The 18,085-nt window shown below is 40.5% G+C and overlaps 1 protein-coding gene across 3 annotated transcripts in view; it reads left to right on the top strand.

The window, feature by feature from the left end:
• LOC116865159 (interferon-induced very large GTPase 1-like) overlaps positions 1-8,074 on the top strand; it is a 38,538-nt gene extending 30,464 nt beyond the window's left edge. For all 3 annotated transcript variants that reach the window (XM_032853351.1, XM_032853353.1, XM_032853352.1), the window contains exon 3: positions 526-8,074. In XM_032853351.1, the coding sequence (XP_032709242.1) occupies positions 528-7,820 (7,293 nt within the window). In that variant the 5' untranslated portion in view covers positions 526-527 and the 3' untranslated portion in view covers positions 7,821-8,074. The remainder of the gene's footprint in view (positions 1-525) is intronic.
• The last annotated feature ends 10,011 nt before the right edge of the window (positions 8,075-18,085 follow it).

Here is an 18,085-nt window from a genome sequence, read left to right as displayed (position 1 = left end):
CTCTATGTTCTTCGTTTCTTAAATTCCACATATCAGTGAACTCATATACGGTATTTGTCTTTCTCAACTGACTTATTTTGCTTAGCATCATACTCTCTAGCTCCATCTATATCCTTGCAAATGGCAAGATTTCATTCATTTTTATGGTTGCTCTTGTTGTTAAAACAAACATTAAGCTATCGAACTCATACATATTTCCAAACTCCAACCCTCACTTTAGTGCTCTCCATGCAACAAATTCTGTGTAACAGGAAATGCCAAAAGCCAGAGTATTAAGTGGTAACTCACTCTGGTAACTAACATACAATTTATGTATTGTCTTTCTTGTTTTGAAAATACAAAGTAGTCTTTCAAAAATAATATATTAAGAAGCAATGTTAACAGAATATATTTGTTGGAACAATGCAAAGAGGACATGAAAAAGTTTCCAAGAGTTGCATCTTTAGTACACTCACCCTTCTGGCCATATGGTTGATACTTCCTAAGGTCATGACACAGGCTAACTGAGTAAATTTTCTTCCACAGCCATGGCCACAGCAAAGTCCACCCCTGATGAGCCCCTGATCAGAGGCAAAAGAAGGCAGGATCTCCAAGAGTTGCTGACTGAAGTAGGACTGGCACTTGAGTACTGGTTGCCCAAGCTGCAGGAACAACTAGATGTGACCTGTGCTCAGGCCTTACAACACCTTGAAGAAAAAGACCTCCAGAACCTCAAATCCCAAGCACAACATTCCTGGGAGGAAAGAGCCCTAGAGAAACTTCTTAAACTGTCACACTCAAATAGTCTTTCAGAGTCACAGGAGTCTCAGTTGGAAAAAAGAAAGAAAATGCAGAAGCAGGAAGAGCAGGCACTGCAGGAGCTAAGAGACTTGCTGTCAGAAGGGAGGCAGCAACAGGATGAAGCAGTGAGGAGAAGAGAGGCAGAGCTGAGGCAGGCAATGGAGAGCCCTGAAGAATACTGGCCATCTCCCCAAAAGTCCCTAAAAGAGGTCATGGAAAACAATGAGAAACAACTCAACCTCGTGGAGGGGATACGGTCTCACAGGCAAAATCTCCCATATAGAGATCTGGTGAGATGGGCATCTGGAGGGTTGGCCCTGCAGGGAATTTACAAAACCAGAGACCAAAGGGGTCTGATAGAGACGAGAGAGGAACTACTCAGTGTCCCAAATGAGTTCTCACTCTGTGGCCCTGAGCAGGGCTCACGGATGGAAACAAAGGAGTTTACATCTTCTCAAGCAGAAGCCATGTTCACCCAGACTATAGAGAAGCTAGGCTTCAGTGCAACTATTGCAGCCAAGGGTGAAGGTTGGGGATTTAGCCTGGAGTCTAGTGTAGATCACAGCAAACATTCAGAATCTAAGAAAACCCAACAATCACATTCTGAGCACTCTTATTTTTGCTCAACCAAGTTCAGCTATATCCCACTGGCTTCCTGCCGCTTTCCCATTGATCAGCTCCAGTTATCCAAGGCTGCTCTGCAAGAATTGAAATGCATTGAAGACCTTCTGGGTCAGTATACAGGCCCAGACAGATTCCTTTTACTGAAGTCCAGGACACAGGCCTTCTTCAATAGGTTTGGTTCTCATGCTACTCAGGGCCCTCTGCACCTGGGAGGAATCTACTGGTGGAAAGCCATTTCAGAGGGTTTCCAAAGTGAGCAACTGGCAGAAGTGAAACAGCAGTCAGCAGAGGCCCTGGATATTTATATCAGGGGCAGCCACAGTGGCTTTGGAATGCAAGTTGCTGCAGGTGTGGACATGACAGACTCTCATTCAAAAATGAACTCTCAGAGCACAAGCTTCCAAAATCTCCAAACACAAATCCAGTTATCTGTGGCCCAGACAGGTGGCCCACCAGAAGCAAATGGCCTTTCCCAGTGGAAAGCTGGCCTAGTTGCTAGTAATCAAACCTGGTGTGTCATTGACCGGGGAATTCAACTGGTGCCCATTTGGGACATCATCCTCTCCAGCCACAGAAGTGATTTTAAGAATCCATTTCAGGTAGCTGACTTCCTGATAGAATGCTATACTGCTCTGACTGGCCTGACTACCCAGATCCAGAGTGGAGAGGAATTACTCAGTATTGTGAAGGAGGCTAAGGTTTTCCTAGAGGATGTGAAATCCTGGGAGGTATCTAATCCTGAAGAGAAGCTTAAAAAACTGATAAATTTCATGCAAATGTTGAGTCAAAAAACAAAAGCTTATGACACTTGGATTAACATTTGCCTCACAGATGGGGACCTACAGAATTTTCTGGTAAACACTGTCAACTTTTGCAAAAGATCTTCCAGTTATAAAACAGAATTTATTAAATCTCAGTTGCGCAGCCTTTTGGATCCTCACATTTATAGTGTGACAAGCTTTCCTCAGGCTCAATCCATCATGCAGTGGATCTTCTCATCAGAGCTGGAGCAGAAGCACGTCAACATCTCTGAATTTTCTGAATTAATTAAAATCTTGACAGAAGCCAAAAATGACTTCATGGAAGCAAAGGCCAAAGATGAGACCCCAGAAATAGAGGAAGAAGCACAAAGAAAGGTCACTTATGAGGTCAGCCAGTCTCTACGATGCTTCTTGAATTACCTGAGAGAAACAGAGCGGGCAGACGTACAGCTCTTGCTACTCTCTGTTGCAGTGGGTGCAGGTTATCACATGGTAAACAATACTTTTCAGTATCTTCTGAGATGTGAGGAGCTGAACTTCCTGCTGCAGGAAATGCAAACTGCCTATGATAAATACCAGAATCTCAAAAATATTTGCAGTTACAGGGCTCAGGCATTCCTGCTGCTCACAGGTCTGACAGCCACTGTTGGAGTTACAGCTCTTTCTCCAAAGGAGAAAACACAACGCTTGACACTTCTAAGACAGCACATGGGACAATCCTTATCTAAAGAAGTTGAACATGTCCTCACCAAACCTGGAGCACATCATGATTGGGAAAACCTAGAGAAAGACTTGAGATTGCTCATTAATGGGAATTATGAAGCCACCTTGTCTTCATTGCAAATAGATGATGTGAGAAAATATTTGCAAAGTATCTTCCCTGAAAAGGAACCGCCTCATGAACCACATGATAGTGAAAGCAACAAATTGGAGGCCATAGAAAATGAAGCCTTCTTAGAATTACTCCAGCGTCTAGGCCTGGAACACTACTACCCAAAAAGGATGAGCAGAGCTACCTTCCACCTGATCCACAAGACTTCTGTGTATAACACCCAGCCCAGGTCTGAGCAGGAGCTTCCCTTCTACTTCCTGCAGAAGCTATTAATGCTGGATTATGGGCTGAGATACCTGGTCTTCAAAGACAATGGAAACACAGAGAAGCAAGTCTATCCAAGTGCCTTAAATCAGAAAAATGAGGCTTTTGATCCATATGAAGACATATTTGAAGAGAGTGATAGTCCCGCTAACCCTTCAGCCACTCATCCCAGGTCCCACGTTCACCCTATGGATATTCAGATGGCAGTTCTTCACTGTACAGATGATTATGCCAGACAATATATTCTGTCCAAACTTGCCATTTGTCAGTTTGCCCTCCCACTGCTTGTACCTAATCCCTGCAATTCTCAGATTGAATTCTCTCTCTGGTCTCTTAGCCAAATTAGGAGAAGCTGGCGGCAAGCAAGGAAATCATCAAAAGAGAAGAACAATTACAACAATCAGCAGATGCGTCGTGTCCCTACTCCCATTGTGTCCTTTATTAGAGTTGGAAAGGACTTCTCTGCTTCCAAATCTCAGATCATGAACTGTCTACTCAGTAAACGTAAATATGATATATTTTTTCATCGGCATTGCAGGGGGAGCAGCAAAGACTGTCTCTTGATGGAGGGTGTAGTAGAAATCTGTTGGTATTGTCCTGGGGGGGAAGATGAGGACAGCTTTGACAAATGTTTGACCTTCACCAATCTTCATGGAGATGCCAAGGAACATCAGAAGCAGCTTGCCTTCCTGCAGGAGATCTCTTCCATCATTGTGGTGCTCATGGCAACTTCTGATGACAATACAGAAAACCGAAAACTTGTCCGTGGCCTGTGTCAGCTATCAAAACCTTTGATCTATTTGTTTGATAACAAGGAAAAAACCATGGCCCATACTTTTGGCCAAAGAGTGAGAATTGGCATCAGGAATCGAAATGAGGCAGAATTAACAGAGGAGCTCAAAACTACAATCAGAGATTTGCTAGAGCTCTCTCACACTGCTTTTAGCTTAGAGGATTGTGCCCAGATTGCACGCAGGCAAGGATTTCTTATTGATGAAGACCAGAGTGACTGCAAGGAAGCCAAAGAGGAGGCAAAGATTATCATGGCCCTACTAGGAGACATGCCGATATCTCAGATGAAGAAAAATTTACTACCCCTTCAGGGACGACTGTGGCATCTTTGGTGTAAGAAGGACAAAGAACTCTATCATCTGAGGGAAAAGGGAAATCAGAGTATTGAACAACACAAGAGTGAAATCGAGGCAGAGAAACAAAGAATACGGAGTCAACAATTGAACATAGCCTTTCTTCCCAATGAGTTCATGCATTCTATACTTAAAATTATCCAAAAACGTTCAGGAATTCATAACAACCTCTACTTCTTACAGTGGCTGAGTGTGTTTTTGGAAAACCTGACTGCAGATCACTTGGAAAAACTGAATGAAAAGAAAAAGGCTTTGTGCTCCGAGGTACAAAGAGGAAAACAAAAGGTACCAGAGAATGCCTCCCTAAAACAGTGGCAAAATAACATAGAAGCTATTTCTGCAGAGATTAGTGACTGCACCTTGGGAATTGAGCAGATTCTCAGAGAAATAGGCCAGATGTATGAAACTCTGGAAGAAAATTTTTCCACAAAAGATACGCTTTTTCTCTCCCTTCCCCAGATTGCTGCAGATCTAATGATATCTGGTATTCCTATTGAGCTGATGGATGGGGATGCTTCATATGTGCCTCTAAAGTGCATAGCAGCTATTTTTGACAAGGTCTCTGAGAAACTGGGAGACAAACGGCTGTTTGTTCTCTCTGTCCTTGGCCTGCAGAGTTCAGGGAAGTCCACCCTGCTGAATGCCCTTTTCGGGCTACAGTTCGCTGTCAGTGCAGGGAGGTGTACCCGGGGAGCCTACATGCAGCTCCTGAAGGTGGAGGAGACGTTCGCAGAGGAACTCGGCTTTGACTTTGTGCTTGTTGTGGACACAGAAGGACTTCGGGCCCCAGAACTCAGCAACAAATCCCAGAAGCGTGACAATGAGTTGGCAACCTTTGTTATTGGCCTTGGAAACTTGACTCTGATCAATATTTTTGGGGAAAATCCATCAGAAATGCAAGATATTCTACAAATCGTTGTCCAAGCCTTTCTGAGGATGAAACAAGTAAAAATCTCCCCAAGTTGCCTTTTTATCCATCAGAATGTGGAAGAAGTTATGGCTAAAGAACAAAATATGGAAGGACAAAGGCAGCTGGAACAGAGACTAGATGAAATGGCAGCAACAGCAGCTGAACAGGAACAGTGCTCAGAGGTAACCTGCTTTAGTGATGTCATTAAGTTTGATGTCAATACTCACGTCTACTACTTTGCTCACCTCTGGGATGGCAATCCTCCAATGGCCCCTCCCAATCCTCGCTATAGCCACAATGTCCAGGAACTGAAAAGCAGAATTCTTCTGACAGCCAAACAAGAATGTAGGGGAGGCATCATGAAGATATCAGATATAAAATTCCGAGTTCAAGATTTGTGGAGAGCCCTAGTGTGTGAGAACTTCATATTCAGTTTCAGGAACACACGAGAAGTCATGGCCATGAGCAAACTGGAAACCATGTATAACTCCTGGACCTGGGAGCTGAGGAGTCATGTGCTGGGCTTGCAGAACCAGCAGATCAACCAGATTCAGAATGGACTAATCCAGACATTCAGAAAAAGCACACTTGAGTCTCCAGTCACAGAAAAATATGAAGCCATCAAGCAAGAACTTGAAAAATATTTTAATGAAGATCCAGATAGTGAAATACTGATTCAATGGAAAGCAAATTTTGAAAATAAGCTACTACAGCTTAAAGAGGCCCTTATTTCAGACACCCAAAAGAAAGCTAATGAACTTATTAGTTTTAAGAAAAGTCAAGAAAAATTAGATAAGAAAAAGTCATGCTATGAAAAGGAATTATTAGAAAAAAGCCGAAACTTGGCTTTAATGATAAAAGGCACAGAACTGAGTGAGGAACAACTACATGAGAAGTTCAATCAGCTTTGGGAAACATGGGTCTATGAGGTGTCCTCAACTCTCCCTCCAGTCACAGAGCCTGACATTGATGTGGATTCTGAAAACATCCTTTTGGAATATTTCAAAAAGGAGACAAATATTTTTGTGGACAAAGTAAAGAGAAAACCCAGAGAAGAGTTTCAAGTCAAATATGACGAACATGTCCAAATGAACAAGAAATTTCGCATAATTAAAAAGCAATTAGAGGACTATGATAAAACGTCTATAGAAAGGACTACCAACCACATTGTTTCAAGATTTACTGAAATTATAGAAAACATTCAGAGGCAAGGGCGTGATTACAATCCAAGTTATTTCCACGAAATCCTGAGAATAATAGATGGGGAAGTGAAATCTGCACCTACTGAGGGAAGATATACATTTACAAGTAAATATGAAATTGACTTATCTTTGTGTTTATTTAAAAAAGCATCAGAAAATTTTAGGGAGATGCACAGGGCATTCAAGAATGCACATGATCCGGTAAACTACCTGGAAAGCAAGAAAGAGGATTTCTTCATGAGTTTTAAAATCTCGTGTCAAGGAGCAACCTCAGTCAAAACATTTGTTGATTTTCTGTGGCAGAAACTCACTCCTGCTGTCTCCAACACCATATGGGAAAAAACGGCACCCAGAATTGCTGGGGACATACGATCTACTTGCCCCGCTTTCAATGGAAACAGGGCTAACCTGGAGAAACATATTCTCTTCTCTCTGGCTGAAGAAGAAAATTTTGATAACTACTGGAGTTACCTTCATGATTCAGAATCATTTTTTAGGAATTACATTAAAAAGCATATTGAAACATATTGTTCAGACCAGGGAAGTGAAAAAATAAGGACTTTCTTAAAAATAAGTTTAGATGATATCAAGAATGCCATCCTCTCAGCTATTCATGAACCCATAATAAGAGCTAAAGATAGAAGCAGCACTGTGTCTGAGTGGTTGGATGTGTTCTGTGATCAACTGGGGAGTAATCTGATCTTCCCACGAAAAGATCTGATAAGCATTGAACACCAGGAGATAAAAGATATTGAGTTTCTCAAAGAAGCTATGAGTGAAGCTTTGGATCCCACAATGAAGAGAGTAGAACAGAACTGTTTGACTGTTTTGGTACAAGAAATGGTTCCGCGAATTGAGAAAATGCTCTTTGAACATCTCTGTGGCTGCTGGAAACAGTGTCCCTTTTGTAGAGCAATTTGTACAAACACAATCCCTACACATGAAGGAGACCACCGTGTTCCCTTCCACCGTCCTCTCGCTGTCGGTGGATGGCATTTTTATAAAACAGACGACTTTGTTATTGATCACTGTACGAATTTGGTAGCAAGCAATGTTTTCTTAGTTTTGAGTGATGACCGGGAAATCCCATATAAGAACTATCGAGAGGCAGGAGGAGACTATGCCATGTGGAGCATCACCCCAGACTCATCCTCCCAGCCATACTGGAAATGGTTTGTCTCTCACTTCAGATCAAACCTAGAAGCAAAATATCAGAGAAAATTTAAAAACAAAGGTAAAATCCCCAATGCATGGGCCCAAATCAAAAAGCAGGATGTACTTGATTACTTGAAAAAACAGTAAAATTCAATGATCACAAAAAAGCCCCAGTATCTGAACAAAAGAGTCCCTATTTGGGAACCTGGACAATCCTAAAATACCTTCTCCTCACAAAAGGAACCCTCATTATTTCCTTTTTACGAATGAAAAATCTAAAAATAAGTCAACTAACATTTCATGAGTTGAAGATTCCCTGTGAAAAGACTTCATTCTTCTTTGCCTCAATTCATTCTGGTTTAAAAACCACTTATTAAAATATATGAACACATGATAAAATCCATTTAAAGTATCCACGGCAAATTTTAAACGATTATTCAGAATGTTTATATTTTGAAATATAGACTGTTACGTAAAGTCTCAGATAAAGCCATTTTCATAGAAGGAAATCGGAACCATTGCAGACTGCTACAAATTACTATAGAATAAATATCTGGGTATTTCAACCAATATACAGTTCTTGACTGTAAGCTACCAATAACCTTTTTTTTTAATCCTCTGAAATCCTCACAAAAAATTAAAAAAAAATTGTGAGTAAAAAGTTACTAATCCTCAAATGGAAAAATGTTAGTGGAAAGTTTATGATCCCTGAGCATAGCAATACTTAGGCATATTCTCTTCTGGATAGGAATAAAATAGGGACTTCACCGTAATAAAGTCTGCATCAATTCAAGAAATGTTATCAAGCAAATAGGGAAAAGAGAAATTAAATAACTGTTTTTCTCATTTAATCATTAGCCTCCTCTTCTCTGGCATCTTGCCAATGCATGTGTTTAAAAAGAAAGAAAAGAAAAGAAAAAAAGAAAAGAAAAGAAAAGAAAAAAGAGAAAAGAAAAGTAAAGGTTCACAAGACCTTAGATATTCACAGCTCAGTGCTATATACAAGTCTGATAAAGACTGGCTTTTGGAACATGACTTATGACCAGTAAAAGGAGCCATTTTAATCAAAGCTGTGGACAAGGTCAAATCTGATTAACCCTTTGATGATTAAAAAAAAAACAAAAAACTATTCCTTCAAGAATAAAATATAAAAAAGTATACAGCTTTTAGGTTCTGATATTTTAATAAGGAAAAATCTTAATATATTCAAATGTAAGGAAATACTTTTCTCCAGATCAGACACCTTTGTAAGTTCTCACATTATTTAAGGCATAGAGTCATGAACAGAATAAAAATGAAAATGAAGAGCACTCTGAAGCCAACCAAGGACCAGAGCGGGGAAAGAAAGTGCCATTCTGCAAACCTACGCCTTCTAAAAAATGGCTTACACGATGTTCTCAAAGGTGATGATCTGAAGGAATCCTGATATAAAGAAGAAAATTTATGTCTGACATACGGGTGTCCGTTGGCTTGCATTTACAGACACAGTCTATCCTTCCATAGCCAGTGAAATCAAACAGTACACGGAACCACAGTAAGGACTAGAATCTTCAGAGTTAGGAGAGAGGAGTAATGACTCTATTGTCTTTGTTTCTCCAAAGGGTTTCAAGAATACTCTCAGTTTCAGGTAAAATGACCTAAGTCTCCAGAAGAAATACTGGAACAGGAAAATTTAAAGGAAACAGATATTCTTGAACAGTACAGTTTTCCTTTTATTCTCTGTAAGAGTTGGAAAGACCTCGGGGCACCTCAGTGGCTCATTTGGTTGGGCGTCATCCTTTGGCTTTGGTTCAGATCCCAGGGTCCTGACAAGGAGCCCTGTGTGCTCCCTGCTCAGCAAGGTGTCTTCTTCTCCCTCTCCCTCTACCCTCCCCATGCTCATGCTTTCACTCACTATCTCTCAAATAAATAAAATCTTAATCTCAAAAAAAAAAAAAAGAGTTGGAAGGACCTGCTAATATAAAGTTGAAATAGTGATGGAAACAGAACCCCTGCATGGTACCTGTCTCTCTCACATCACTGCATGCTCAAAAACTGCAATGTGTAACTAACACTTGTTGAATGCTTTTGTATTTGTTTAATTAATCCAAAATGGCCTTTTTCTAAATAATATATTTCCTCTATTAACTTTGATTTTCAAGCCAAAATTGTTGTGTATAAATAAAAAAGACAAATTCCGCAGGCACTGAAGCAGTGTGATTATTCAATGAGATTCAGAGACTGTGCTCAAGAGACGCCAAATAAACTGGCAAGAAGTAAATCGGGATAGAGAAAAGATGACCGTGTAGGAATGAGGTTTTCTGTGATAGTAGTAGAGACAGTAAAGGTGGAGTCAGGATTAAAGAGATTGCCATGAGAGACTATGGACTCTGAAAAACAATCTGAGGGTTTTGAAGGGGCGGGGGGTGGAAGGTTGGGGGATCCAGGTGGTGGGTATTGGAGAGGGCACGGATTGCATGGAGCACTGGGTGTGGTGCAAAAACAATGAATACTGTTACGCTGAAAAAATTAAAAATTTTTAAAAAAAAGAAAACAAAGAGAACAAAGGAAAAAAAAAAGAGACAAACCAAAAAACCAGACTCTTAACCATAGAGAACATAACAGATGATTACCAGAAGGGAGGCTTGTGAGGGGATGGGTGACATAGGTGAAGGGGATTGAAAGTACACTTATTTTGATGAGCACTGAGTAATATTTGGGATTGTTGAATCATTGTATTGTACACCTGAAACTAATGTAACACTGTATGTTAACTGCACTAGAATTAAAATATGGTAAATCAATTGACAAAAAAAAAGAGATTACAGTGTCAGCAAGTTGGGGTCACAGAGGGGGGAGATTTCAGAAACTATGGAATAGGGAGGAAGAGTCAGTAGGTATGACAAACACAAGATCATCAAGAGTAGAAGACCCTGGACCCAGGTGTAGGTCCCTGGATTAGAAGTGGCCAGAGTTCTAAGGTCAATAGAGGTAAAATTCACATGGTCAGTGCATTAAGTCTCTCAGAGTCACTGAAAGTGGGAACATGGAAACACAGGAATTCGAGGTCATCACATCACTTGATTTAAGGGACTTCCAGAGTATGTTAAGCAAGACAGCCCAAGTGTAATGGGAAAAAAGGAGTCACAAGGCCTATAGTAATGGGCCTGGGAGAGTGACAGATTCTTTTTTTTTTTTTTTAAGATTTTATTTGCCAGAGAGAGAGCACAAGCAGGGGAAGCAGCAGGGAGAGAGAGAAGCAGTTTTCCCGCTGAGCAAGGGGCCTGACATAGGACTGGATCCCAGGACCCTGGGACCATGACCCAAGTCAAAGGCAGACGCTTACTCAACTGAGCCACCTAGGCATCCTGAGAGTGATGGATTCTAAGACAAGATCGAAACACATGAATAAGATGTGAGCTATATTTTTTTAAAGAATTTTATTTATTTTTGAACAGAGAGAGAGGTAGCCAGAGAGGGAACACAAGTATGGGGGGTGGGAGAGGGAGAAGCAGACTTCCCACGGAGCAGGGAGCCCAATGTGGGGCTCGATCTCTGGACTCTGGGATCATGACCTGAGCTGAAATCAGGAGTTGGATGCTCCACTGACTGAGCCACACAGGCACCCTAAGGGAAAGGTAACTTAAGGTGAGGGAATAAATTAGTAGGCTTAAGTGAAGTTTTGAGAGTTAAGGAGTGCCAGCTTGCACGTGTACTTAAGAACACCATCTCAGAGGTCAGACTTCTTGTCTCACACCATTGCCTAGCTATATGACCGTGAATGAGTTCCTCAACCTGTCCCTGCTTTATTTTCTTCATCTGTAAAATGGTGCCAGCTCACAGAGCAATAAGGATTACCTCAGATAACACATATGCCTTGCACAGAGTACACAATCCAATAATGGAAGATGGTAGTGGTAGCAGCAGCAGCAGCAACAAAAGTCATGTTAATAGAATTGCAGTAATTATGGATATTATTATCATTGCTATTACACTGAAATGTAGTTACACCTGCACCCTGTTCTCAACTGTAAGTTCCTGAAGAAGACAGTCCATGTCTTGCTCATTTCCATATATCCAGTATCTAGAATGGTATTTACCCCAGTAGAGGTGACGATAATTCCTCTTAAATGCAATGGAGAAGTTTACCAGACATGGCAGGTGAAGGTGATGACAGGTAGAAGGAAAAGAAAGAAAGATGGTTCCATTATTTCAAACAGTGATAATGCAGTTAAATTAACTAAATAAAGGTCACCAACGGCCTCAATTTGGCTAAATCCATTTTTTTTTTTTACTCTCAAACTTCTTCTTTAGCTTACCAACAAAATTTTATCACTCTCTCAACCCGAAACACTCTGTGCACTTGGATTTGAGAATACTGCACTCTTGCTTTTCCTACTCTGCTCACTCGATTTTACTGGTTCCTTCACTACCATTAAAATGCTCAATGCCAGCACACCCCAAGGGCTGAATCTTTGGTCTTCCTTCTACATCTGACTCTCTCTCCCTCTTAATGTGTCACCTGTCCCCAAGTCATTAAATACCATATATACATTGAAAACTCCTAATATCTATGTCTAACCTACACCTCTCTCCAAATGTCAAACTGCTGCATACTGAACAGTTGCCCTTGGAGGTCTTAAAGACATCTCAAGCTTAACATGCTCAAAACCAGGTTCTCACTACCCCCTCACTCAAAACCTGCTCTGCCCACAGCCTTCCTCATCTCATTTAAAGACAAATCTATAGTGTCAATCCCCTAGGCCAGAAAATACTCTAAATCATGCATAATTCCTCTCACCTCTCTCATTCATTGGTAAATCCTGTGGAATCTACTTTTAAAATATACTCAGACTAATCAGTTACCACCACACCACCGAAGGCACTGAGGCTCAATAGCCTCCTAACGGATGGCCACATATATAGCCTATTTTCACGAAGGCAGTCAGAAAGCTTTTTTAAAAATTTGTGCTTTAAGTCAAGCAGAGAGAGTCAATTATCATATGGTTTCACTTATTTGTGGAGCATAACAAATAGCATGGGGGACAAGGGGAGTTAGAGAGGAGAAGGGAGTTGAGGGAAATTGGAGGGGGAGGTAAACCATGAGAGACTGTGGACTCTGAAAAACAATCTGAGGGTTTTGAAGGGGCGGGGGGTGGGAGGTTGGGAGAACCAGGTGGTGGGTATTGGAGAGGGCACGAATTGCATGGAGCACTGGGTGTGGTGCAAAAACAATGAATACTGTTACGCTGAAAATAAATTTAAAAAATTTTTTTAAAAAATTTATGCTAGATCGTTTCAATCTTTTGCTCAAAACCCTGAAATAGCTCCATTCCTCATTCAGTGTGAAAGTCACAAAATCATCAAGAGTCATCAAAGTCACAAAGTCACAAGCCTATGTGATGTGTCCCCTAGTTACCGTTCTGATCTTCTCTCCTACTTCTATCCCCCTTTGTCACTCATTCCAACCTTACCGTTTACTCTTCCTCAAACATTCATTGTTGTCCCTACCTCAGGACCTTGGCTGTAGCTCTTACCTCCACCTGGGGGAATATTCTTCCCCCAGATATCCCTTATACTCCCAAATACTTCTAAGTCTTTCTTGATACTTCATTTTATGAATGAGACCTTTCCCAGACCACCTACTTGATAATGCAGTCTGCACCCCTACTCACGTCTGCTGTCCAGGTCCTGACATATGACTTCTTGTTTGTTTTCAAACTTATCCTTTTCTGGACTCTATCATATACTCCTTTACTATTTTATTGTTTATTGTCTAGAATATAAAGTCCATAAGAGCAAAACATCTCTTTTGCTCACTGTGCTATCCCTGACACCTCACACACCATATACCTAGATTAGTACAGGTACACAGTAAATATTGCTGAGTGAATAAATGAGTGAATGTCTATTTATAAATGAACAGGTTTTGTATGTGTGTGTGTGTGTGTGTGTGTGTGTGTGTGTGTGTGTGAATTTAGATTACTCTTTGGAGCTCTCTGCTTTCAACCTAAAGAACTTCCTTTATCATTTCTTATAAGGTGTGTCTGCTAGCAATAGAGTCTCTCAGTGTTTGCTTACCTGGAAATGTACTTTGCCTTCATTTATTTAAAGACACTTTTTCCAGATGTAAGATTCTTGATCAACACCTTTTTCTCTTCTAGCACTTTGAACATACCATCCCACTGCCTTCTGGCCGTCACTGGTTCTGGTTAAGAACTCTCTCTCTCCACAGATGACATGATTCTTTATATGGAAAACCCAAAAGACTCCACCCTCAAACTACTAGAACTCATACAGCAATTCAGTAACGTGGCAGGATACAAAGTCAATGTACAGAAATCAGTGGCTTTCTTATACACTAACAATGAAAATACAGAAAGGGAAATTAGAGAATCGATTCCATTTACTATAGCACCAAGAACCATAAGATAGCTGAGAAGAAACCTAACCAAAGAGGTAAAGGGTCTGTACCCGAGGAACTACAGAACACTCATAAAAGAAATTGAAGAAGACACAAAAAGATGGAAGACCATTCCATGCTCTTGGATCAGAAGAATAAACATTGTTAAAATGTCTATACTGCCTAGAGCAATCTATACTTTTAATGCCATTCCAATCAAAATTCCACCGGTATTTTTCAAAGAGCTGGAGCAAAGAATCCAAAAATTTGTATGGAACCAGAAGAGATCCGAATCACTAAGGAAATGGTGAAAAACAAAAATACAACTGGGGGCATCACGTTACCTGATTTCAAGCTTTACAACGAAGCTGTGATCACCGGACAGCATGGTACTGGCATTAAAAACAGACACATAGACCAGTGGAACAGAGGAGAGAGCCCAGATATGGACTCTCAACTCTATGGTCAGTTAATCTTCGACAAAACAGGAAAAAAATATACAGTGGAAAAAAGACAGTCTCTTCAATAAATGGTGCTGGGAAAACTGGGCAGCTATATGTAGAAGAATGAAGCTCGACCATTCTCTTACACCATACACGAAGATAAACTCAAAATGGATAAAAGACCTCAACGTGAGACAGGAATCCATCAGAATCCTAGAGGAGAACATAGGCAGGAATCTCTTCGATATCAGCTACAGCAACTTCTTTCAAGATATGTCTCCAAAGGCAAAGGAAACAAAAGCCAAAATAAACTTTTGGGACTTCATCAACATCAAAAGCTTCTGCACAGCAAAGGAAACAGTCAAGAAAACAAAGAGGCAACCCACGGAATGGGAGAAGATATTTGCAAATGACAGTACAGACAAAAGATTCATATCCAGGATCTACAAAGAACTCCTCAAACTCAACACATACAAAACAGATAATCATATCAAAAAATGGGCAAAAGATATGAACAGACACTTCTCCAATGAAGACATACAAATGGCTATCAGACACATGAAAAAATGTTCATCATCACTAGCCATCAGGGAGATTCAAATTAAACCCCATTGAGATATCATCTTACACCAGTTAGAATGACCAAAATTAGCAAGATAGGAAACAACATGTGTTGGAGGGTATGTGGAGAAAGGGGAACCCTCTTACACTGTTGGTGGGAATGCAAGTTGGTGTAGCCTCTTTGGAGAACAGTGTGGAGATTCCTCAAGAAATTAAAAAGAGAGCTTCCCTATGACCATGCAATTGCACTACTGGGTATCTACCCCAAAGATACAGATGTAGTGAAAAGAAGGGCCGTCTGCACCCCAATGTTTATAGCAGCAATGGCCACGGTTGCCAAACTGTGGAAAGAACCAAGATGACCTTCAATGGACGAATGGTTAAGGAAGATGTGGTCCATATACACTATGGAGTATTATGCCTCCATCAGAAAGGATGAATACCCAACTTTTGTAGCAACATGGATGGGACTGGAAGAGAGTGAGTGCTGAGTGAAATAAATCAAGCAGAGAGCATCAATTATCATATGGTTTCACTTATTTATGGAGCATAACAAATAGCATGGAGGACATGGGGAGTTAGGAGAAGGCAGTTGGGGGAAATTGGCAGGGGAGGTGAACAATGAGAGACTATGGACTCTGAAAAACAATCTGAAGGGTTTGAAGAGGTGGGGGGGTGGGAGGTTGGGGGAACCAGGTGGTGGGTATTAGAGAGGGCAGGGATTGCATGGAGCACTGGGTGTGATACAAAAACAATGAATACTGTTATGCTGAAAATAAATTTTTAAAAAATGATTTAAAAAAAAGAAGTTGGCTGCTCATCTTATTCGGGTTCCCTTATATAACTCATTTTTCTCTTGTTGGCCTTCCAAATTTCCTTGTCCCTTTCAGTTTTCAGCATTTTTACTATTTGTAAATCAATTTGTGGATCTCTTTCCATTTATTCTACATAGAATTCATCTAGTTCTTGGATGTGTAGATAAATGTGTATGAATAAATTGGGAAAGTTTTCAAATTTATTTATAAGCATATTTCTTCAAATATTTTTTTCTGCTCCTCTTCTTTCCTCCTGGTAACTCCATTACTTAAGTGTTGGCATCTTTAATGTGTCCCACATTTTCCTGAGGTTCTGGTCACATTTCTTCATCCTTCATCTGTTCTCAGATTATGCATAATTGGATTATCTCTATCCGTTTACCTTCAAGTTTGCTCATTCCTTCTTTTGCCATTCAAATCTACTCTTGAGCTCCTTTAGTGAATTTTTCATTTCTGCTATGTTATCCCTTATGCACAGGGGATACAATCTGACCCCCACAGTGGATGCCTGATGCCACAGATAGTACCAAATGCCATATAGACTGTGTTTTCTCCTATACATACATGCCTACAATAGAGTCCAACTTATAAATTAGGCACAGTAGGAAATTACCAACAATAATTAATAATAAAATGGAACAATTAAAACAATATACTATAGTAAAAGTTATGTGAATGTGCTCTCTTTTTCTTCTCTGAAAATATCTTATTTTACTGTACGCACCCCCTTCTTATGATGATGATATGAGATGACAAAATGCCTGTGGTGAGATGAAGCGAGGTGAATGACGCAGACACTGTGATGTACCATTGCACTACTACCGACCTTCTTTTGATATGTCAGAAAGAGCATCCTCTGCTTGCAGAACATGGTTGGTTACAGGTAACTGAAACCACAGAAAGCAAATCACAGATAAGGGGAAGATTACTCTATCATACTTTTTAACTCTAGAATTTCCATGTTTTCTAATAACTTCACTTTACTGATATTCTTCATTTGATGTGACACTGTCATCATACTTTATTTCTCTAATCCTGATTTTCTTTAGTTATTTGAACATTTTGTAATGGCTGCTTCGAAGTTTTCTATTCTAATTCTAATATCTCATCACTCTCACAGGCAGTTTCTATTGCCTGCTTTTTTCCTGATGTATGAGTCATACTTTCCTGCCTTTTTGAAACATCTTGTAATTTGTTGTTGCAAACTGGACATTTTGATAATGCATGACAGCAACTGTGGCTACTGGTCCCCTTTATGGGTCTTGTGATTATCTGCTTATGCTTAGTAACTGGCTGGATTGTTTTCATGAAGTCTCTACGCTCCTCCCCCAACTCTGCCCTCATGCAGTGGAATGCCTCTGATGTTCTTCCTCAGAGAATGCAGCCATGGATACAAACAGTTGCCCTGGGGTGACTGGTTTTAGCAGGGCTCTATGTGTCTCTTCTTCTGATCCATTAAGGTTTCCACCTCCTTCAATAGAACATCCAACTGGGCTCCACTAACTCCTAAGAGATTGCTCCATTATTTTCAGTAGTACCCTGGGGCACAAGTTGCTTCATAGACTGGTCCAATAATTTGTGTGCAGGGTTAGTTTTTAAGGCCAATCTTTAAGGGTTTTTCTGACCCCAGCATGAGTCTTCCTAATGGTCTCTTTCCCTGATTCTGCCTGGCAAACTACCTGGCCTCTGGTATAACATGTTGTTGTCATAGAGTTATCAGCCTTCCCTTATTTGCTTACTACAAAAAACTCCATTATTTTATCAAGAGCACCCTTGGGATTTTTACTTCCCCTACATTCTTTCAAATAAAATCAGTTCTTTAGGAACTCACAGTTGGAAGGGATAAGAAATGCTGACCACCTTACCCTCTAGGTAAAATAGCCCACCCCTTCACTGGGAGCTGACTGAAGAGAGAGCCCCATCTTCTTATCCACAGTGGAAGGAAGGAACTGATCATGGATCATGACATAGACTCTTTTGCTGTTCTTACCAATTTTAATAGATTTTCCTGAATAAATAATCCCTCATTTGCTGTATGGCCTTAATACAATTTCTGGAAACTTTCACAGGTTGATTTTTTATTTCTTTTAAAGACTCTATTTATTTATTTGATAGGGAAAGAGTGAGTGTGCACAAGCAGGGGATAGGGGCAAGGAAGAGGGAGAAGCAGGCTACCCACTCAGCTGGGAGCCTGATGTGGGGCTCAATCCC

Source organism: Lontra canadensis, unplaced genomic scaffold (assembly GCF_010015895.1).
Source record: "Lontra canadensis isolate GAN:19392208 unplaced genomic scaffold, GSC_riverotter_1.0 scaffold7, whole genome shotgun sequence".
NCBI classification, from domain to species: domain Eukaryota; kingdom Metazoa; phylum Chordata; class Mammalia; order Carnivora; family Mustelidae; genus Lontra; species Lontra canadensis.
This window is presented reverse-complemented; position numbering and strand designations above follow the sequence as displayed.